Here is a 25,629-nt window from a genome sequence, read left to right as displayed (position 1 = left end):
GAAATATCCAAATTTTTTCAAACACGCTGACGCTGAACATGTAAAAGTCAATTTATAAACTTTAAAGTCGCGCCCGCCTTGGCGCCCCCGCTCGCTTTCAACATAAATTCAACAGATTACGAAGTATGATTTATAAACACAAACATCATCGTTCGTGTTCTAACGTCTAGCCAATGTAAAGGCGAACGTAAGAGCTTCTTCATCTTTAGATCCGACTCAAACATAACAGTATCGCTGTCGTGGTTATATTACTGAAGGAATAGTTTAAATAAAATTACTGTTGTATATATTTGGCCATGTAAGAAGAAGAGATGAAGAGACAACAATGAGTGAAGATGTAAGGAGTCTTGGTGGAGAAGTATCTGGCTGAGGATAGAATATCATGGAAGCAACTTGTTGACGAGGCCAAAAATCAACTTAGATTCGAGTGGCCACAGTAGTAGTAGTAGTAGTATATTTGAAACAACACAAAATTTATTAAGCTAATTATCAATACAATGCAATGGACCGTAAAAATAAAAAACCGACTTCATTTTGATCAATGCTAAAGTAAATTGTTTGAAAATGGAAGATTTCAGACGAGTTGAGAGACGTTTGACAGTTTTATGTTTCTCAGTTGATAAAAATTTTTGGATTGCTATCCAGAAGATCACCAATTTTGATGGCGTCTATTATTGCTGATGTCTTCTGTACGGTTGCCCTGTGTAAGTATCTGAGTTAAGTAGCTAGAGTTTAGCGATGTCTTGAACCAATCTACCAAATTTATTGATGACTACAAATTGCTCTGTGAATTTTCCTTTTTGATAGTTTACAAAGGTCTTTCATCTGTGTCAGTCATACTTATCAGTCGTACCTTAATACTTTTTTACAAATAATATAAATAGTATTAGTAATAAAAAATTGTCGAAGTAAGAGCAATAGCAATGTTGTCACTGGTTAGGACGTCGGATTGTTTTGCGACATAATTTACTGATTTTTCCTTCAACAGAGCTCTTCAATCGCAATAAGTAGCAACGTTAACATCATTTTTTACTACTAGCGTTCCATGCAGCATAGAATATATGTACTATAGTGTACTGGATTTTTATTTTGTATAGAGCTTACCAAAATAAGCTATTAACACATTCTTTTGTTTATATGCATGTTTATATCGTTCCCTCGACATCGATGGCAATAAATGTCCACTGATTTGTGTGACTCTTTCTACAATTTCAGGAGGAATCAGGTTCTCCTGGTATCGTCATTTTTATCGCAGAAACCCATATTTTTGCAAGTTTTCAAATTTTACCGCAATGAACTGATATTTTTTATCATTCAATATATATTACTATTTCTTAACTATTTATTTGGAAGGATTAAAAGGTTCCAGCATCACTGAGTATAGTTAAGTGTATAAACTAAAAAGGAGACTGGTTCCTTTTTAGACAACCTTCGTATATAATATAAATGGAAAGAACAATAAACGCTGGTTCACAAAAAAAGAATCACATAGACATGAAGAACTTGAAAAGTCCATGATAGCAATAACGTGCAGTTGGAGATGTATGGAACGTATTTGGCAATAATTAAAGGGCATGAAACGTACTACTAATGAAATAATACATGTGAAAAATCTGTAGTGATCACATAACAGGAGCTCATACAGTACCCAGGTTGTCAATACCATTGCCGGGTAAAATATTCAAAATTGCTCCAATTATTATTACTAAGTATATTAAATAAAGAAGTTTAACTTTTTAGATAACATTGCTTCATATATACGATTATTAAAATACCTTCACATAATAAAACAATTACTGAATTTTATAACATTGTAAACAAGTCGTGGCGGGTCGATTTCTAACACATTATTTTTCCTAACCTATATTTTCAGAAATATAATCAATATTATATGCTACTACAAATATAGAGAAACAATTCTGATATCTAATCATCCAAATGATTATTTTATTATCTTTTTGAAATTTATGAAATGTAGTGTTTAGGTAGGTGTAGATTTCATGTATCTTCTAATTAGTTTGATAACAATTCATATTATTTTATGCTTGATGAATGGATAATCACTTTCAGAGACTACCGACGTGAAATACGTCACACATTAATTACTATTTACCTTTTTGATATATACTTTGCTCTAAACCAACAAACAAACATTGCACATCGGCAAAAATAATAGAAATAAATTTACTTTTAGGTACATTATAAACTATATTAAATATCTCGTCACAGGTTATCTACAAAACCAATTAATATTTTAATCATTGAATAGAATATCGTCATCAGGAATTCTCCGAAAATCTAATTGGAAATTGGGAGCAAATACTTAATTTGTTAAGATACTGCTGAATTAATTATCACAGTTTGATAGTTTCATTAAGTAAATAGTAAATAACGAAAATTATTAAGATGAAAAGCAAAATGATGTTTCCTTGCTTTTTAGTGAAAACTTGGGATATTGCATTTAATGAACAATTAGTATAAACCTTAAATCAACTATGAATTTGATAATAATAATCCTGTCACTGATGTGGTTTTGAGATGAATCTTTTGTAGTAACTTGTTTCTTAAATTGAGTGGCTGAGTAATATTTTAATAATTTATATCCTAACCGAAATCCCATAACAAAATCTACTGTAAGTAAATTAGTAAAAAAGTTTTATCCAAATCAGGGTGTAGAAAAACCGCATCAACTGAAAACAAATCTTCAGAAGTTTGTGCCCTGTTAGAAGACGATCCACACTTGAGTACTAGACAAATATCCAGAGAACTTATTATTTCCTAAACATCCAAAATGTAAATTTTACGTGATGATAAATTCCATCCATACAAAGTAACGTTGGTTCAAAAGTTGTCAGACGACGATTTTGATAGGCGTGAAGAGTTTGCAGACCTAATGATCGAAAAATATTACAATCAAAACGATCCAAATTATTTTTTGTTATGTTTTGCGATGAGGCCACTTTTTTATTAATGAGATCGTACGTCGGCATAATTGTAGATACAGATATAGATAGATACAGATACATAACTATCCTCGTTGGATGCGTGAATCCCACACCCAATATCCCGAAAAACTGAATGTATGGGCTAGAATAATAGGCGACAAGATAATTGGTTCCTTTTTCTTAAATGGTCCGGCGTATTTAGATTTATTGGAAAATAGTATTATACCTGAGTTGGCTCGGATATTTCCAAATCCAAGTTAGTATTTTCAATTACATTTAAAAAAAACTTCATTAATAGAAATTTTCAGACAATAACAATATTCCAAACGACAATATTTGACTACAACAAGATGGCGCCCCACCTCACTATGTGTGTATGGTGAGGCAATACCTAAATATGAATGAATGAATGAATCCTTTAGACTGTGGACTAGTCAGTAGGTAATGTTGGAAGTTGAGGTTAAGGCTTATTAGGGTGTTCATTATGTTACGTGTACATTACGGACATTTTGGAATTCAATACTTACGCAGCTCGGTGATTATTTGAGTTTAGATTGATTTGGGGATTTTTCGGGCGTTAAGTAGAATTTTTACGAGTCAGAGTACATTACACATATTTCGTAGAGCATATCTTGATATTTACACTATTTAATGAGAATTTCATGCTTATATATATTAATTTTAGGCGACATATATCATGTACAATAATATTGTTAGAATTGTACTCGTACTATCATGGTTTATCCTGTAGGACTTCAATCTAAAAGAATACATTTGGAACATTCTAGGGAGACTCACTATATACATTAAATCGCGAGTGGACGAAATTTGGGATCGTATTTTGATTGATTGAATACAAGAAATGAGCAGTAATAAACGATGGAGGAGGTAGTACTTGTAATTAGTTTAGTTTTTGATTTGAAAAAACTTTCATTCTTCTGTTTTGTTGTCTCCTTGTAATATAATTCTCGTGAAATGACGTTTCATATTTCAGACGCTCATATATGAGAATTTCGCAAAATAAAAGCAAAACTTAGAATGTATTGATTAAGTCTAAGATTATAATTTCAAAAATATGCGTAAATTCTAGTGCATAGCTTAAGTTATTTCTGGTTAGTTATATTTTCATGAAATCCTCCTTTTATGAACAAACTTTTCTTAAACTGCTCAATTATTGTCCCAACTTCTTTGGAGCCACGTAAATTGGGAAACTCAACTAGAAATATGGTCTCTCAATTAAACTTTTGTGTGCCGACTTTGTGTTTGTATGTGAAATAAGGTTTTAATATTCAAAGTGAATGAAAAAATCTCTTTCCACCTCCGAAATTAAAGTACAATTACCGCCCACTTAGAAAAATATTATCTGAAACAATATATTTTTTATGGAGCAATAAAAACAGCAACACACATTTTCAGTATGTTTGTTTTCTCTCAAAGATTAAGCCCACAATACGGATAATAGCGCCCACGTTGTTCTTCTTAAAAAAACAGTGTAAATATTTATAACTTGTTTAATAATGTGGTAATTCGTAGTATAATCATGAAAATGTATAACACAGTTTCACTGGAAAAATATATAATTTATCATTCCATTATTTTTTCTATACCAAAAATTTTAACACACAATCTTTCTATTAATAAATTATTAAGGTTTCATAAAAATGATTGAGATTATAATTAATTCAACGTTATATTGATACTGTCATACATTTCATTCTACCAATTTGCTTCTTGCTCCTTTTTACAAACGAAGTCTAAATAGGCATTATTAAATAAGCAAAATATATCTTTAGCTGCTATTTATTTGTCTAGTGGAAAGATAAGAAAAATGGATCTTGTTATTTATACCTTTCTTGTGTTTCAATTGGGGAATTTACTTAAGATTTGAATCTGATGTTATCTATCTAAAAATTCATGGATTGATATTAAAATTCATTTTACAATTGTTGTACCCTTCAATTTTCACAATTGATATTACATAAAATATTTATCTGCATTTCTTGTGTCAGTGTCATTATTCGTATGTTAATATAACATTACAATAACGCATCATCACCCAGTTGAATTTTCAAGTGAAAATATTGTAACAGTAACACAAAATGTATATCGATAGTAATTTTTGGGTATTGTCTGCGTTTTTTTAAGTACGGCTCGTTAGTTGCCATATTTTTATGGCTTTAATCCGTTATCCCTCAGTTCTGTCTCGACTTCCGAAGCGGTGGTGTTTAGTCCTTTCACGGCTAGCTTCCTTTTCTTCTCTTCGTTGAATAGGTACGTATACCATTCAATCTCCTTATATTCGCTCAGGAGCATCTTCATTTTGTTGAAACCATCTTTCGTTGCTGTTCTAATCTTCCCTGTGTGTATTGCCATTTTGCTCTGTGCATCGATTTTTCTCTGTACTAGCTGCTTCCGTATTGCTGTTCACATGAGGGGGGACTTATATTATTGGATGTGGTCTTCTCTTCGATATTGCCTGTTTTTTTTATCTCTTCTATTTCTTCTTGAACTTGTTTTTCCGTTGTGTCTCCTTTCTCGGAGGATCGCTTCTCCGGTTTCTTCCTTTTTTTCTTGTTGATGACTTTTATATATTCTCCTTCCATGGGACAGTTTCAATTTTGTTTTTCTTAGATCTGCGTTTTTGCTTTTCATGCTGTTTTCCATAGCATCAAATTTTTCCAAAAGTTCTGTCATTGTTCCCTCCATATTTATGATGTATCTTCATTAAGGACTGAATTGTACCGTTTAGAGTTTCAGATGCCGCCTCCAGTTTCCTATTTTCCTCATCCTTTTCCTTGTTTTCTTCTTCTAAGTACCTAAATATAAAAGATTGAGCAGTACTGGGAAGTACGGCTATTTCAAAAAACGGATAAACTCCGCACAATGAAATTTGTGCTAACAAACACAATTCTTTCATGCAAAAGTATTTTTATTTATAATAAATAAAAGGATGTGTCTAAGCACAGCTATCTGGATGTTTTATCAGGGTCTTACCTGACTACCTGAGTCCGCATTCACTGTACTTCAATGAAACACGTGTTCACTCGACGAAATCTCGAAATCAATTTTGCACCTTACTAATCGACAAAATTGGCCATGTAAGATTTCTGGTTATTATTTAACCCAATGAATCATTTACTTGGTCATCGTTTTATCACGAATAATGAGATATAGGTATGAATCAAATTTTCTTGTATCTCAAAATAGATAGCACTGTGATGGGAACAACAATTCTGGTCATGAATGACTTATCTAGGCTCTCGCTATAAATGGTGCCATTTTTCTACCCATTTCATATCTATTCAATATACGTAATCCTGCTGATTGTTCAAGATCCTGTGTCTTCGTAGAATTTATCTTATCAGCCAATTAATTCCACTTTCTCTTATTTCACCAATAACTTTTTTGCATTCCCTTGCTTTAACTTTTCTCCCTTATTGGAAACTTTTTAGTCGTTGTAGTGAGTAAATCCTTGCTCAAAATAATATTTTCTATTCATCTTATCATTTACTTCAGATAAAGTTCGAAATAACCTGTTCGTATGTTTCCATAAAAGAGTTTTCAAGAATTGTCAGTTCACCTTGAATTGTTAGTCGACATCCCCAAAATTTGATGACTTATTGAAAGAAAGTTCAAAGTATTTCATGTTTATATAGCCTTTCAACAACATTCACTCATTTTTAATTTACAAAGCCAGAAAGTAACTAGGTTCTAGTGGCGATATGAGCTTGTCATTTCTCAAGAATATTTCTAATTATAAAGTAAGTATTCTGTATTTTCAATTACTGACTGTCTGTATCAGTATACTCTTCATAGAAACCTTTTTTCCACATTTTAGAGGGATTTGTCTGAAAATCCCGTATTTCCTCTAAACTTTTTCCTCACCATACTGAAATTTTCCCAAAGAAAGTAGAAAGTTCTACGAAATCGTGAAAAGTCTTACACTGTTTTTTTTTGGTGTTGTTACTGTTTTTCAAATCCCATTAAAAGATTTTTAGTAAAATTTATAACCAACAAGAATTTTTTTTTATTTTTGAATATTTTGATGCAAATAATTTCCAGTGTTAGTTACTTTCTATGATAGAGTTCTTAAATATTTAGACAAATTATCAAAGTAATCAAATGTGTGAAAGATCCCGATACATATGTTTATACAGATCAAGTTAATATAAATATTATTATATTTTTTTAATACTATATACTGATAAACACAGAATATAGTTATTTGAATTTTCCACTTATCGAAATATATTCGGATGAAAAGCTACTTGTACAATCGGAAAACTAAAGGAAATAAAGTTCGTCATTAATTTATTTATACAGACATATAATCTCCATGGTAGAGTCAGACTTGCGAAGTAAAAGTTTCTCAACACATTTGCGCATATCTTTTTATTTTCAGTGACACTAAAAGCGTACAGTTCCTGATTAATACGAGGGTGTTTCGAGATATGCCATCATGAAACTGACATTTTTATGGGTACACGTAATCAGAACGTGTTGTTATACGAGTGTTATTTTTTATTTACTGATACATTCATTTTGGTCAAAAAATGGAATTAAGACACGAACATTTTTGAGCGATGATTTGACTTTCGACGTGGATTAAACTAACATCAGTATGCATGTACTTTTGGTGATGAAGCACCATCTCGAGGCACCGTATTTTGCAGGTTTTGCAATTTCAATCATGATCGTACTTCGCTAAAGGTTGAATTTCGTGAAAGTCGTCCAAAATTGGAAGTTATGTCAGTTAAAATGCTGTGTGAAAGCTGATATTGCAAAATTGTCATGTGACATACCGTGTGCATCAATTTCATTCGCATACATTCAATATTGGATGAATATTTGGCTGTCAAAAAGGTTTGTTGGCGTGAAATGGTGAAAACATTTTATCGCAGTGCTTCAAAAGATGTCTACAAGATCGTGACGAATGTTGGATTTATGTATATGAATCAGAAACTAAAGAACAATCGACTGTCTGGGTCTATCAAGACGAGCCAAGTCCACTAAAGGACACGAAGTACTTCAAGGCAAGTTGTCGCCTATTTTTTCGGAGTAACTGGATATATCGGCATCGTTCCATTATGACAAAGTAGACCGGTCAATTCTGAATGATACACCAGCATTTGCTTGCCAGAAATGTCTGTAAAAATCATGGAAACCATTCTCTACCACGATAATGTAAGCTCTCACACATCAGTTCAAACAAAACGTTTTTGAACGATTTTCTACACCTGAAGAATAGGTTGATGCGTTTAAATCACATATTTTTGAGGTCTCTCAATCGGAATGGGATAAATGCTTCGACAATTGATTAAAAAGCATGCAAAAGTGTATTGATTTCAATTGGGACTATTTTGAAAAACAACAAAGCCATATCCAATTATAAATATTTGATTTCATCTATCTCAAAACTCAAGTTATATTATCGTTTATCTTCTCTGCTTTCGATTTGTCGCGATTTTATTGAAGTTTACTGTGAGTATTACATTTTAGAAATATCCACAAGTCTATTGCGCTTTTTCCAAAACAAACAACTTTTATTGAGGAGATTATTTAGTCAAACAACCTTGATACGTGTTTCAATTTTATGGAAATTATTTGTTGATAATGTTTAAAAACGATTAATCTCAAAAAATTATTAATTAGAATAGCCGATTTGTAAAAATATGTACAGATGAATTAACTGCCAGAAACAAGACGAATTTTAAAATATTATAACGAGAGCAAATTTGATACAATACTTTTTCTGTATAGTACTATTGACTTTTATACAAAGCTTTTGAAATGAATGGCTGGTTTCAATCAATACACACATTTAATAAACCGATGAATCGGAAACAATAAAAAATATAAATATTGCTTGAACGTCATAAAACTATTTCACGCTCCATAACTCGTGAAAAATTCACAATCATTTGATATATTGGAAATTGGAAGTTGGATAATAAAAAAACCAACAATGTCTTTAATGATAAGTTAGTAAAACGCTTCAATACATCGAACTAGATTATCGAATGACATGATTTGTCATATTTAGAACAATTTCTTTTGTATTAACTACACCGTTTAGGCTGGAGAATTCATTTTTCCAATTATGTTTATATTGAACTCAAATTACATGGTTAACATAAACAACAAACATTTTGATTATGCTGTGAGATCGTATAAAATTAATTTTTATCGTATATAACAATGTTTATTTGGCAAATAATTAGCTATTATATTACTTATATAATATTTGGAATTTAATCCACTATGTACTGAAGTTTCTAGGTTCAAGAACATATAGATATTGTTAAGTATTTGTTTGTCATCCACCAATAGTGAACGTTTTCAGTGAATTTGTACATATGAAAAAAATTAGTCATCGTTATGTGATACAATACTTTTCTTTCAAAAGTCTTAGCACAACCAATATAAAAGCTGAATTAGATTCTACTCTGGGTAGATTCTACCTTCGTTTTCAACAGTAAAATATTGGATAGCAGTGTTTGAACAAGACCGTATGACCTGCGAAGGCCAGCATTGCAGTGGTCGACTAAATGAGATAAATCCACAAAGAGGTGCTGAATGATCGTCGACTGAAAGTGGTAGTAGGCATTTCAAAAAGTGCGGTACATCACATATTAACTAAAAATTTGAAATTGAGAGAGCTGTGCGCAAGATGGGTGCCGTGGTTGCTCTCAATGGAACAAAAACAGCGTCGTGAAGATGTTTCTATCAAGTGTTTCACAGAAATAAAGCCAAATTTTTGCGCTGTTCCATAACCATGGATATGACTTGGGTCCATCACTTCACACCCGAAACAAAAGAACAATCAAAACAATGGACTGAAAAGGGAGAATCAGCTCCAAATAAGGCAAATACCGTTTCATCTGCAGGCAAGGTCATGGCAGCGAGTTTTTAAGATGTGCGTGAGATAATTTTCATTGACTATCTTGAAAAAGGAGAAAAATTTAAAGGGGAGTATTATGCGAGCTCACTGCTACATTTGAACGAAGAAATCAAGTAAAAACGGCCACATTTGGCTAAAAAGAAAGTATTTCTTCGTCAAGACTATGCACCAGCTCAAACATTTTTGTTTTGCAATGGCCAAAATTAATGAATTTAAGTTTGAATTGCTATCTCATGCAACCTATTCGCCATATTGAGCCTCCACGGATTATTTTCTATTCTCCGAGATTTTTCAAACATGAAGATGTGAAGTCGGCAGTTAATGGCTATTTTGAGGAGCTTGGCGTTTCTTTTTATGAAAAGGGTGTGGAACTTATTGAACATTGCTGATTAACGTGTAAGGAGCTAGAAGGAGATTACGTAGAAAAATAAACATATTTGTTTACAACATTTTTGTGTTTTCTTTTGTTAGGACAGGTACTTCTGGGACCATCCTCGTAATACATACAATACACAAACAGATTTTCATCCAATTGTATAATACCAGAATATCTGCTTCTAAACAAACTCTTATTTACAACTACATCCATACACAAAATTACGAATATGAATATAAATCAAATTTATCTCAATAAAAATAATTAATTATATTTTTTATCGCATCTCTTACTGTATCTTGCTTCTCGTCTGTCTTCGTACTGTTTTATGATTATCTATCAATAGCAGGGATTTAACAAATTTTTACTTTTCTCTTGATTCATGAGGTAGCTTAATATGTATGAAGATTCTTATTTTGTATAAATCTACAAGAAGCGCTTACCGTAAGTTTCATTTTGATTGAATGGTTTTTAATTTTCACAATTGAATTTTGTCACGAAAGCTGAGATTCCAGCATTCTACTGACTTCACAATTAATGACTGAATTGACGAACATTGAATTTTGATAGGGGTGTATTGAAACCATCTCATTAAAAGATTTAGCTACATTCAACTCCAAGGCAGACAACTTAGCTAATTTGGGAGGTCAAAGCAGGTAGTTGGAAGCCTATAGAAAAAGAAAGGATTGGTGCAATCATAGATTAGACATATTGCTAGATGAGGGAGGAGGAAAGTAATTGAAATTTAATGGTATCTGTTCACTCTGCTTTTGATAAAATGTTACACTGAAATTCTTTTTCACACTTTGTGTGCTAATTTAAAATATGTGGAGTTCAGTTTACCAGAAAGCTCAAACTTTGAACAATTCAAATTTCAACCAAATTAATCGTTTTTGGTATGGTGAATTTAAAAACCCTGCAAACGTTTAATTATTGCGACGTAGACAGGAAGCAATTTTATATCACATTTTTAGAAACGAGTTTCATTTTTTGGATTTCAACTTCGAATTGTGATCATGAAAGTTATAATTAGATAAATTTCAGTTCTGTAAAAATGAATGTAGTAGACTGATGACATGAGGAAACAGAATAGAATTTTTGATAAAATTGAGAAAATTTAAATAGATAGAATTCATCAAGTGCTTTATCACATTTTATCATTTGAAGGAATTAAGACAAAATAATAGATGAAAGAAAGATGCTATGCTTTGCTACAACAATTAATATTTAAGAGGCCACAAACATCGGTTACATCTACTTATTACGGTTGTGGTGACAAAAAATCTGTACAAATAATTTGTTTTAATTCAATTATTCGTACTTCACTCTATGAAACAATAATTAGTGAAATACATTTTATATAACTGAATCAGCACCCAATCGGCTCATTTCTGTTTTCATATCTTTACATTATGGAATACTGAGTCTGGTGTTTGCCCAAGTTTGCTCAAAATGTTCTTTCTTAATTCCTATTGTGCAGTTGCTTCCCCACCATCAGAATATACGTTTTGTTTCAAATTTCTCCAAAAACCTTCAATTGGTATCAGTTGAGGCACATTAGGAACATTCCTAGACTCCTCAATAAACCGAATATTCAACTTTGCTATCCCAACATCGTTTGCATAATGAGAAGTTGCCATTTCTGGCCTAAAATTCCTTTGGGATGCTTTTTCTTCATGAACTGCATCAATCTACATCTAACACACTCTTTTTCATATATTGTGACGGATAATTTCCAGGACAAATGTATGCTGAAGAATGATGACGAAAAGATATGATGAACAATACCAACTTTACTTTTTGTGTCTTTTGAATTGATTTCCAAACCTCTAGCAGCCGAAAACTCGTTATCACTGAGATTTCTGAATTCTGATTTTTGTTCCATTTGATGCTTCTCAGAATATTTGTGTGCCGAATATCTTGATTTTCGAACTACATTCTGTTCCTTTGAATGTTGCTTGAATATTTCTTATCTATTTTGAATTTTCTGCCCAATTTTCGTGTACTGACTTCAATTTTTTTCTTGTGATCCGCTTCAAAAAATGCTTCTCTCTTCTTTTTAAGCTTTCTTCTTACTTTTCTGTATGACTCTTGGGCTCATATGACAACACAAAACCCTAGAATAGAAAAAGAAATAGCACATGTCCAACTGTCACGTTTAATTGGTATTTTTTACGAAAACAAGAGTACGTCAAATACTTAGACATCTTCTAGATTGCACACTCAGTAAACTATATTGGATAATAGTCTACATTCACCTTCTAACGTTGACTGAACATTGGGCTGTAGAGGAGTGTTCCGAGTTGCCGATATTGGCGTCGCGTTTAAAAGTTTTCATAAACTCGATTGTTTACCAGAGTACTTGTTGTGTTGACTTTTTTTGACAATAGTAAAGTTTCATATATGAACAGAAGCGAAATATGAAGGATGAAATAATCGCAATTGCGAAGACTGTACTTGTATTAAATTATTATTACGTGCACAGAAACCAAAAAAGATACGTGTAAGGAGATAGTGGATGTTATCGTTCAACAAAAGTAAACAACGGTAAGATTAAGTTCACAGGCTACAAAATACGACAATTCTACTCCATCGAATGTCCACAGAAGATTTCTAATTTATCCTCTTAAAAATTAGACCAAAAATAAATTGATTTGACCTCGTTGAATCTGTAAAATTATTAGGGAATTCCTTGAAATTGAAGTTACATATTGACGCCTTATCTAAAAAATTAAGTTCCTCCTGTTTTGCGCTGAGATCAGTTTCCAAAGAACTGAACTTATACACCTCCTTAAAAGCCCTTATTGAGTCACATCTTAGATATGCCGTTCCCTTCTGGGGTACATGTAGTGTGGCTCAATTTGAGCGACTCTTCAAACTACAAAACAGAGCGGTTAGATATTTAATCGGACTAAACAGCAGACCTCACTGCAAGGACTTCTTTAAAAGATTAAAAATTCTGACTCTTCTTTCCTCATTCATCTTTGAATCCTTTTGCCTAATTCGTAAGCACGCTTCTGCAATTTCAGAAATATCCTTGCACGGCTATCCACTTAGGAACGCGGAGCACGACCTTCACCTACCTACTCCACAATCAGAATTAGTTAAGGCCTCAATATTTTACAATGCAAAAAAATGTACAATCACTTGCCCATTGAAATCAAATCGATATCATATTTTCCCACATTCCGCAATATTTTTAGGGTATATTTACTGGAAAGTGCCTTCTACTCTGTAAACAACTTCTATTCTAATAATAATATTCAATTCTGGACATGCTGCATTCTGGTTTTATTTATTTGTGTCTATATTCAGTTATTTTTATGTTTGTTTTTAAGTTTTTACAAGCTTTTATCTAAAAATTGTAACAATTTTTTGACAATAAAGCATTTCTGTGTGTGTAGTTGGACCGCAAGTGTTGGTTCCAACTTCGTTCCAATACGGGTAGTCCTTTGACGCGGGTCAAAAACCGATTTCCAATGGCCAACGTTCCAATGCCAACGTTGAAAGCAAAACATTCGTCGAATGACATGCGCACTATGACCACACGATACGTCCAATCATACCAGCGTCCAACGTTGGAGGCACTGGACGCATCGTGCGGTGCCAACTTAACAACACATTCGCTTATTGTAACTAAATTACATATTGCAAATAAACTTGGATTATAAAAAAAACTATACTCCATTACTGATATGCTTTAGCTTTTCCATTTATCTATCAACGTTTTTTGTGATGTGTGTCGAAGTTTTCTCAAATTATGTGGCTTCGCTAGTTATTTATGATGTTTCTAGTTCTGTTTTCTTAGAATAAGAAAGTATAACAAGGTACTGACGAGATTGTTAAGTGAAAAATATATTGACAAAGGAATTGGCCCTACCTGTGTCTTTTTTGAGAGGGATTTGTTTCGATATTCTTCGTGCCCTTAAACGGACTATCTTCGTTATGTTTTTATTTTATTTTCGTAATGGAGAAAGAAATAACTATAAGCTATATTTTAGGCACATTTCACATTCTAAAAATTCAATTTTAAATTTTTAAACCGTCAATCAAAACCCCTCATTCTCGAAAGTATATTGGATTCAATGAGAAAAAATTGAAAGGCTTCTAAAATTCAACCTCAACGTTCCAATTTTTGTTTCTGAATTAATCAGAGCGTGGTAGAAGAAGGGATTATTATACAGTTTTCAAGTGAGATATATTGAGAAACACAAATCTAACTGCGATTCATTTCTGTTTTTTGTAGCTATGATGTGAGACAAGGATTAATTAGAATACAAGTTCAGTTTCCATGTTATTCGGAACTTTTGGACAGATTTGAGTCGAACGATTTGTTGGAACGAAGAAAAAATTATTTACAATTAAATTAAATAATCCTTTTGAAGCATGCACATTCACTTGAGTATGAAATTACAGTCACACACGATAACAGGAAGAGGTCACCCACTAGGAAGTTATTTAAATCCGTATCCTCTTGGGTTCATTTGAATGTTAACAGACAGGTTTTGTTATCAAAGTTATTCGATTATGATGCTCGTTTCTTCCAAATTCTTAATGAAATTGACAAAATTGGTTTATATACCACAATCGCTATTGTTTACTTATTCAAGGTAATGCTGAAAACTCATATACAACAGATCTATTCAGAATTGTAGTTGCTAAAATTAAGCTCATGCACCCTGAAGTTTGTGGAAGGTTAGTCCACATGCAATCGCTACTTATTTACAAATTATTACATGTCCTCCATCTGTGTACTCCAGTGTATAATCTGATCCTTCCATCTAAATTTTGGTCTATCTGGCAATCTTTTTTCGTTCGGTCGACATTCTATAATTTCTTAATTCCCTATCAATTTTAATATGTCATAGTTCATATGTGCCTGATACTAAATATTGCCAACTTTCACTTGACCAAGAATTTTACTAATTGTGCTCTTCCATACATCTTCAGTTATACTTCGTCCAGGTATTTCGTTTGAGGAAATGGGAGACAAAAATAAAGTCATTTATGATGGATCGCTTACTTTTTAAAACTCTTTTGGAACTCTTGTCTTTGACCTCACATATATATGTTCTATGTCTCTATGTGTCTAATATATATTTATATAAATATTTATTTGTGATTACATTTTTGACTACTCCGTTGACAATACAATAATTAACTGAATTTTTGTCATGATCTTGATAAGCTTGGATGTATGTTGTTTTGAAGAGTTTTGGGTGAAAATACTGTTTGGCTTGGTGTTCTTACTGGTATGTGGGGTACGGAACTTTCCCTGTACCGACTCGTCTATCTTTGGTATCTGCACTTCTCTCAATTGCTCCCTTCTTTACGACTTTGCTCTTTCCACGTTTTGACGTTTTGTTATTTCCAGAACGAAGTTTTTAAAGCACCTCTGCAAAGAACGTGTCTGTTACTGTTTAGGGATTACTTTTCTCCTAGGTGAATCTTCCCTTAGTCGAGTCAGTCCATAACGCTCTCTCTGTTTCTCCGCTCATCATTTGTTACGTTGTATTGTTTAGTGCTGTCGATCTTCTCTGTCGCAGCATTCGACCACTTACATATACTGCGTCCTGGAGCACTGTGCAGTATACGTTGGCATTTCTCACGGCATTAAACCGTTTACTTTGAAATAATTTATCTTATAAATCACTCTACTCTTACTTGAAGAGTATATATACATGTATAAGTGGTAATAATACGTAATGATGATAACACATCATTTCTGTTAACTTTTCCTCTGTTGTCTTACGCTAGTTAAATACATTAATTCACAACTGTTAAAAAACAGAGAAATTGAGAATGAATAAAGATAATTTTAGTTTCAATAATCTGACTAGCGTTCATTGTGGGCGGCAAAGGGGCCTTCAAATAGGCCCGTCGTATCCCATTTGACGTTACCAAAGACCGATTTCCGTTGAGAACCCGATCAGGCGCTTTTACTTGGACCCTTTTATGTCATTAAGTAAGCTGTGAGGCTTGCCCAAATGTTTCAGCAACGCTCGTGTGATTGTAGAACACTCACAGGTGACGTGGTCTGCGGTTTCATCAACTACACAGGGTCAAGTTTAGTAAAACAACATATGTACAAAAATTGGCACGTCTATATGATCTCGGACCAAACCAAAAATTAAAAAACAAGTCAAATCAACACAAAATAGACAATATACAGACAAAAATAACGCGCGAAACGTGAGTCCCGAGTCTGCTAATATTTAACTGATGGCGATGAAGATGGCGTCTTAGATGTCAGTATCCGGCTAAAAGTTCGGTTACCATTCGGATTTCGACTGTTTAGTTGGTACAGATGTTTCGTTGGGTCCATCTAGATGTGCCTTTGCTTGTCTCATGCCAGGTGTCTCTAGTCCTCTCTGCCGAGCTCACTTTACGAAAAAACCGTTGAGAAACACGATAGCAATACTTTTAGCAACACCAAGGTTGGATTCTGACCCGACCGGAGAGTCTACCTATGTCAATCTGGGGAGTGAGTCCTCCTGGTTGTCTGGGCAGATTGAGATTACTGTGTTTCTGTGACTTTGATTGAGTATCGCGCGTCCGCATTCCATCTCAGCGAATACCTCGATTTGGTAAGATGTTCCTCGAGATTTGCTTTTTCGTTCCACTATTAAGAGCCCAGAATCAGTTTACAAACTGCCTTAAATACTAAATCTTATCGTTTACCTACAATAATAATTATAAAATCAGTAGATAAGGATATTTATGGTCAAATAACTCTAAATCAGAGGAGACTAAAATCTAACTAAAATTAGAAACATGAAAATATCTAAAACCTAAATTTGTATTCATATAGACAAATACCAAGTTACTGGGAAGAGGAAGATAAATTTGAATGTAGCAACCTAACTAGCCTTGTTATAATAATATTTATTCTAAATTTGATGAAAATTATTGTTAGTGGGGCACCACCCCAAACTTCCTCCAGAAATTTTTTCGCGCATATAGGTTGGTTCAATTCTCGGAAAGTACTTTAAAAGTGGTCGAGATACATATTTTCCGAAAAAATACTCATTACATCATGCATATTAAATGTCAAGAATTATCCAATCATATCAGAATAGACTGTTATCCACAGCAATAGCAAATACGGTTAGGTTAGGTTAGGTTAAGTTAGGTTAGGTCAATCGTTGAAAGCTTATCGTCAAAATTATATATATTTCTTTTATACAATATTTAGGTTTCAAGCATTTGACAGTTAATCATACTTATAATTTCGTGGATCCTGATTGCGATGTAAACACCCAAAACGTGAAGCAAGTGTGGCGTGAGGCACGTGAAAATATGCCAAAATATGGCCACCTTAATTATCACATGAACGATACCATCACGGAATTTCGGTTTAGGCGCCGTTTTTCTGATCGTTTGCAAGCGTAAGCTTCAGCGATTCCTTACCTTCATATCACGTGTAATTGTTAATAACTTATAATAAGAAACACAATAACTTTTTATTGATGTATAAAGAAATCATGAAAGAGTAAACTAAAATTATGTTAAATATGAAAAATTATTTTTTTGTTCGATCACGCCTTGAAAAAATAATTCCTCAACCTTAACATAACTTATTTTACCCCCTAAAAGGATCTGAAGTGCAGAAAATTTTTGTTATAAGTTTGGGGTGGAGTCATTCATTTAGATAATCACTCTAAATTTTGATGCCTGTCGTTTTTATAAATTAATAATTTATGAATATTGTGCCAAGTTTTGAGAGCAATCCTCTAAATATCTCAACTTCCATTGATACTGTTGATCTACTTATAAATATTTATATCGATTATGTTAATATAGCTTGTTTGTGTTCACATTATTAGTATTATTTATGAACCAGCCTTGGTATACTGCCAAAACTACAAAAAAATTGAGACTCACTCAGATGTCTATCGTTTCAATTTGTTGCCAAATCTTTGCTTCTGTACAAAAATTAAAAAATGGCTGTGCAGTTGAATTAACCAAAAGAGTTTATTTAATGAAGCAATCAGGTCAAAGATATAAACTATAGTCGACGTTTTCCTAACAATATTAAGGGGTTAAACAATCCTTGAATGTCTCGTCAAAGTGATATGTCATCATCTTAAATCTTCATGAAAACTCATTGAGTTCATGGATTTGTTCAACAAATCATATTCATTTTGGTACAGACGAAAAAAAGTTTGTGGCTTCCACTAAGTATTGATTGGTATATTCTTCTAGATATTGAATGTTACAATCCTTCCATTTTTATAAGGGACCTACCTAAACTATGACTGAAAAGACTTAACACCGTTTTAATAGCGTTTTTTATAACATCCAATTAATCTAATTTGATAACTGCAATAAGAATTCACTTCTTTATTTTTTTCTTGTAATAGTCATTTCATATACCATGTTTTCTGTTCTTATTACTTTTTTTTCTCTGCCAGCCAAATCTTGAAGTATGGAATAAGCTTCATTCCAAAAACATTCACATTGTTGGGTGTGTACGTGTACATAAAAGAGAAATAGCGTTAACATAGACGTCATAACACTTGTTTACGTAAATAGAATTCCTCCTCACGTAAAAGTTATCAAACGGAAATATACTACAATTTTTTTCATTAATGTTTGATCGAGACAGCTCGTTACTTTGTTCTGTAAAAAAAAGTTTCATTAATTAATAAATGTTTTAGAATATTTCATAACCTTCAACATACTCATCAATAAAATATGCTTCAAAACTTTAGATTTAAGTATAAAGCCATAAAGTCAAGAAAAAATGAATACCTTATTGAAAATATTGAAAACTGATAAAAATTTTGTCAAATTTCTAAGATTATTCTTATTTTGGACATTTTGTTCAAATCATTTGTATAAATCCGTCCTTCCAGAAACAATAAATACGTATTTGGTTAAAATGTTGCTAGCATGAGTAACCAATATTTGCGAAGTGACTTGATATTTTCTTACGGTGATAAAAGGAAAAGAAGAGGCAGGCCTGGTGGTCGAATAAATCTATAAATATTGCTAGTATGGAGTGCCTGAACTTTCTGATGAATTCCCTATCAAAATCAAGTATTTATTTTTAGATGGAAACTCAACTGTAGAACGAGTGAAGTGGAAGATGAAGACTTCCTATCGTACCTTGGTCACGTGACAGACCCATAGTTACCTACTTAATATTAAATCAAAAAGTTAAAATCTAAACTGTAATTGCAAGTTGAATGCAAATCTCATAAAATGTCTTATAAAATTACTAAATTTTCTCATAAACACTCTTATCATATCAATTCAACTCGATTGAGTAATAATAGAATAGAATATTCTGATATCCAGAAGAAAACTGCTTTGTAGGGAAATTATACTTGTCGCTATAAACAAGTTTTTATTGATGCGAATTATGTAAATAAAAAGTGGATTAATTTGATTTCAAACAGTCTAAGTTAAAGCCATCCACCCATTTATTACTTTCCAAAAGTATAAAACTGACAACCTAATAATTTATTGGTGATTTTTTTCTATGCATTAATTTTTATCATGAACAATTTGACTATCAAATAGAAAAAAAAATGGTTAAATTTATTTAATTAGTTGCGGATCGTAGCCCAAAACTCAATTTTTTACAGTTTGCGAACAAGGAGGAGAAATTTCAAATTTTAAAACACAAAAATCCTTCGATCATTTTACTTCTTCATAATATCTATCTATAACAGAATAAACTTCATATTGTTTACAAAAAATGTTACTTATATATTTACTTATAACAATATACATATAGTTCCCAAAATTTTGTTGTTTCTGAAGCAATATACCAATTCTCTTGATGGTCATTTTGATCACAGACAGCAATCCTGCTGTTTGCATACGCACGTAGCTCTCTATAGGTTCCTTGAGGCGTTGTTGTTTGCTGATTTTTGACGCCTTTTTTATAGCTACGAAGATGCTATATTTTCATGATATAAATTTTTATTTTGAAACGTAAGTTTTGGAAATATGAACTGGAAAACTGTCATCTGCAAGTGTGAGGAAAGCAGAATCCATTTAGTTCTGATTTGAGGAGGAGCGAGAAGTTGATATAGATCATATTCTGTTGCATCGCATAGTGATATATATTGAAAAATATCTTTCTTCATTGTAACACTATTTATTCTAACTGGTTGCCTAACAAATAGAATGATAATAGAATGATTCTTACGTTAATCATGAGTACAATTTTATTGATCCTGATACAAAAGTTCAATGCAAACAGTTTAGAAAATGTACAGTCCTAAATGTAAAAACCAGCGACCCAGAAACAGATATCATTTGTGTTCGTTTAAGTTTATGTTGCAGATGGAAGAAAATATCGGTTCAATTTCCACCGAAATCCTATGAACTACTTCATTTTCAAATAGAATGATTTGAACTTTGATTTTGAATAAAGTGTTTTGTTTCATGATTGGTCGCCAAAATTTGAAGTATAGACTACTAGCACTTGAACAATGGCAAATCTACAGCTGACTGCGATGACGTTAAGAGTCTCTGACCACTACAACGTATTATACTATGACCATAGTAGGAACGTGTCGAGTAAAAAAATATTCTTTGTATTAAAAAGTACGAGACTATGTCCACTAGACCGTTCCGTCATTGACCCACTCAGTCGCCTACAGCAGCTCGCACCACCTAACTACACCTCAATGTGCATACACTCCATCTCCAGCATCAACTTCTTCATGCGTTCCACGAAGTGATACACCCATGCCTACGTCTCCGGATATTTGGGATACGCCTACTAACGTTTGGAATAATACGTTGTAGTGGGCAGAGCCAGAAAATATTTTAGAATAGCTACTCACGATTAACAGTTGATAGTTGCTTCTGAATATTTGAAAAAAAGTTTTATTCAAAATATATAAAAAATCGTATTACTTACCACAAGACTTTCTTTAGATGACAGACATTCCATAAAGGTGGTGTTTCTTCTGACAAAGTCATTTTCAATTTTTTTCAGCGATACACTAAATTAGAATGTAGACATTCGGAAATACTGAAAGAACTTTTCTTCATCATCAATTAAGTGCCTGAATAACGTCCAATATTCTTCTTCAGTTTTTCGACTCGAGGGTGGAAAATTTTTCAGCCAAAATAACCCCAAAATCGAAATATTAGCAAATTTAAAGTGAGAAATGTCGTTTAAAGTTTTTTCGTCAGATCAATAGTTTTTTAGTTATTCGTGATTGAAAAGTACGATTTTTCGTAAAAAAAACGCATTTTTTAATAATTTTTTACATATAACTCTGTAATGATGCATTTTATCGAAAAAAGTATGCAAAACAAAAATGAAGCTTATAAAAAAACAAGGAAATGAAGCTATAGTTTAAGATCTCAATGTTCTACCTAAAGCAAGTTTTACGTAATAGAGTATTTAACCTGAAATAACGGGAAAAGAATACATTTTTCAAATAAATGACTACTAATAAAAGTCGTTTCGATTGAAATTTCAGTGAGATATGATGTAAAATAGTTGGGGCTAAGAAAAAATTGCACTAAAATTAATGCCATTTCATTGAAAAACAAAATTATTCCTTGTACCAAATACTTTACTTAAATGGTATTTACGACATTAGTTTAGCAGATTAGAAATGCATAATTTTGAAAAAAATGAGCATAAAATAATACTTTTTATTGATTAAAAAAATTTTTTTTCGCTAATTTTTTGTCCATAACTATAAAAGATACAAAAACAAATGAACAGTCAACTTCAAGCATTTTCTATGACGATTATTTTGTTTTTTTTTTTTTATTTTTTTTGTAGCATAAAAATTGACAGAGTTATAACCATGTTAATCTGTCACTATACTGCGAGGATAAAATGTGAAGTGTCTCAAGCCCTTCTAGCATACATAGTCTTGTAGCCCTGAAAATGATCTTTAAAATTGTTTTTTGTAGGATGTGATAGCTCCAAAATTAATGGAGTTAATAAACATAGGAATTTGAAATTTTTTTGTGAATTACAGGATATGAAAAAGTTTGAAATTTTGGCCCACGGATTTTGTCTGTTGATGCTAAGTTGACTGTATGTGGTTCTTTAGGGGTGTCAGGGTGTAGAGAATGAAAAATCCTTTCGTGTTTGGAAAAAAAAACTTGAATACCGAAAGAATTCAAAATCGAAACATTAACAGTCATTTAAAAATTTTATTTTAATTTTTATCAAAGGTGTGGTTCTTGAGGTTTGACATGGTATAGACAATTGAAAATTACTTCAAGTAGAGGCAAGAAACTTTAATACCAAAAAGAATGCAAAATCTAAAACTTGGCAGTCATTAAATTTATTTTTATTTCATTCTCTGCTAAGAGGTAGTTTTTAAGGGTTGAATAATAAAAATTGATAATCAATTAAATTTTATTAAAATGCTATGAATTTTTCACAGTAAAAATGAAATTGCAATGTTTTAAATCGTTAAAAAATTTTTTCCCATATTATTTTCATCAGAAGTGTAGTTTTTGAAGATTTTAAAGGGTTGATACCTCAAAATGTATAAATTTCCTATCATACAGATATTAGGATATTTATGCTTCATAAACGTAAAACATTTGAATGGAAAAAAAGTACAAAAAACTATAATATTGGTATTTCGCGATAAGGGGTGGTTTTCACAACAATTTGCACACCTTGCGATCAAGTAGATTTTGATATGGAGGGTAAGATGGGCTTAATTATAGATTTTTAGGAAAATCGGAGCTGCTTTAAAGAATTCGGATGTTTGACACCATTTTGAGCTTGAATGCCTGCACTAGCAATCATTGCCAGTTTTCTAACAGTTAATTTTTTAATAGGCCTACCTATTATATTATTTAATAACTTGATTTAGATCTGTATGAGGATACAGATTACAAATACGAGTTGCATACGGGCATCATACGGACACAGAACACCATCGATCCGTTTCAGTGGGCATAGCAGGACATATCGTGTTGCTTTTCATGTATGACGTTGTAATTAATGGTTAGAGACCTTAATCAATCTAAAAACAACTAGAAACTAAAATGAAATGGTTATACTGTATCAATAAATTCAAGCTACTATCAGTTTTTCAAAATCTGAATAATCCCAAGACAATTGAATCTCCAAAAAAATAGTCTATTATATATTTATGCTCCATTCATTTTATTTGTATACGTCTTGGTAGTAGCTTAAGCAATAATGATATCGTTAGGCGGTGAATCGTTTACTGGCGGATACAACTCAAATACACGCAAGACGAAAATACTTTTTCTATTTTATACGACATATTGATATTATGTGTTGAAAAACATCTTTTTCGGGATATAAACGATCATTATAATTATTGTACATAGTATAATAATAAATATAATGAATAAAATTTTAAAAAAAGAGACTACATATTAACGTAACAAATAGAATAATAATCATTTTGAAAAAAATAGCTTTTAGTGGTAATCTATTATATAGAAGCAACATTATTGTATACGTTTTTCTGGATAATTTACTACGGTTTTTGTGAAAATGACCTTCGCTTTCCTACTATATTCCCGAAGTTCTATAATTATTTCAATGGCACATATGTTTTCGAATAGTATTATGATTTATTCAATGAAATGGTTTTGGCAAACATTATTTTAAAAATCTATGTTTTTTTCCAGCTCTACTATGACGACTACTGAATCAGATGCGAAAAATGAAACACTGTACTTTTATAAAACAATCTCGATCGCTACTACAAATTTAACAATATTTGTCGAAGAGCAGAAAGAAAACTGGTGGGCATTATCAGCATTCGGGCTTGTGGTTGGTACAGCAGCTGGAAATATTTTAGTATGTCTCGCTATTTGTTGGGAAAGAAGACTTCAAAACGTAACTAATTACTTCTTGATGTCCTTGGCTATTACGGATTTGATGGTAGCCATTTTGGTGATGCCTCTAGGAATATATACACTCTTTCGTGGTGAGTCTAAAATTATCTTTTAACAAAAAATATTAGCAAAAGGAATAAATTGTATAATTTTTCATTGGAATCATTCTCCTCCAAAATTCTCTCTAAGTGTTGGTTTTATAAACCTCATTGTTACAATACAAAAGATGGACATTTATAAATAACAATTCGTTTACTTGTAGCACATGTTTTTGTTCAGAATTACTTTAAAGCGTAACGAGCATTGACGAAATAAACCCCTCTCTAAATTGAACACGGTTTCTCCAATGAATAATATTACAATTCAATTTTTATACTTTAGTTAGGTATTAAGAAGACCTGATATCAGTTTCATTGACTCCCTAGCGTCATGAGGGGATACAATGCATGGCCATTGGTATTCTAGGATTTTTTTATTATTTCCTCGAAATAATCGAAAAGTTAAGAGACAATATACTTCATTTGAATAGTCAAAATGTCACAAATCTTTGACTTCAAAATAGATTTTTGAAAAATTACCATGACACATTTATTTAAGACGTAATTTGCACTTAAATGAATTGCCATGGGTTACGATTCATAAAATGATTGTTTAGTGAATTGTTCGAAGAAGTACTCTCTTTTTATTTAAAGATTTCGATTTCAAATTTTTCTACTACCTAATAAACAATAAATGGGATCGTAGCGCGGTGTACAGGAGATACCTGATTGCTTTATTTTTTAGTTCATTAGTAATGGTAAATAAAACACTAAATTTTCTACTTATTCACCTTTACTACATCAGGGAAATATAAACAAATAAGTAGTGTACTGTTTTTACTATTTAACTAAATCGTACTTTGAAACTAAAACATTTATACACTCTTGCTAATTAACATCAACCAAAATACATCATATATAAATATATAATAAGATAATAGCGCGATAATAATCATACGCACACGACAAAGACCAAAATGCAAATGTTACATTCCTTTTATACGAGGTGTATTCACAACACGCGGAGATACACCAAGAACTTATAAAAATCCTGCAGCCATGTTCTTAATCATTATCTGCTTATGAGGATGGCATGATGTTCTTGTTCTCCGCTCTTATACGGCGTAGAGGCATGAACGCTCTGACAAAACTTTGGAAATAGTTAACACTATAAATCAACATGAATTTAAATGCTCTTGTCATGTGATGCACAACCCTGTAAAGTACGATCTTCACTTGGCAAAATAATGGACAAGAGAAGCAATTTCGGAGGACAACATTGTGGTTAAAAATCTTCGTTAGTGATTCGGAAAATCAACAGATCAGCTATTCCATGCAGCAGTAAATAAAGCGATTATAGTCAATCTGAAGTCAAAGTTCGATAACCGTCACGGAACGCAAAGAAGTGAATAAAATTAGTGAGATGGGAAAATCCGATCATACATCGCATCCTCCTATGCCGCTATGCGTCAGTCAATACCTTTTGGGTGTGGAGAGAAACCAAAATATGGAATTGCAATTTTTTAAAGTCATTTATGAGGTTTA

General features: G+C 32.2%; 1 protein-coding gene across 1 annotated transcript in view; it reads left to right on the top strand.

Moving 5' to 3' along the window:
- Positions 1-25,629, top strand: part of LOC130890732 (5-hydroxytryptamine receptor 2C-like) — a 397,879-nt gene that overhangs the window by 152,747 nt on the left and 219,503 nt on the right. Inside the window, exon 2 of the mRNA XM_057794982.1 lies at positions 23,837-24,138. Within this exon, the coding sequence (XP_057650965.1) occupies positions 23,844-24,138 (295 nt within the window). The 5' untranslated portion in view covers positions 23,837-23,843. The remainder of the gene's footprint in view (positions 1-23,836; positions 24,139-25,629) is intronic.

The sequence above is a fragment of the Diorhabda carinulata genome, chromosome 2, assembly GCF_026250575.1.
Source record: "Diorhabda carinulata isolate Delta chromosome 2, icDioCari1.1, whole genome shotgun sequence".
Taxonomy (NCBI): domain Eukaryota; kingdom Metazoa; phylum Arthropoda; class Insecta; order Coleoptera; family Chrysomelidae; genus Diorhabda; species Diorhabda carinulata.
Note: the sequence above shows the minus strand (reverse complement) of the source record. Positions and strands in the feature narration are given on the sequence as shown.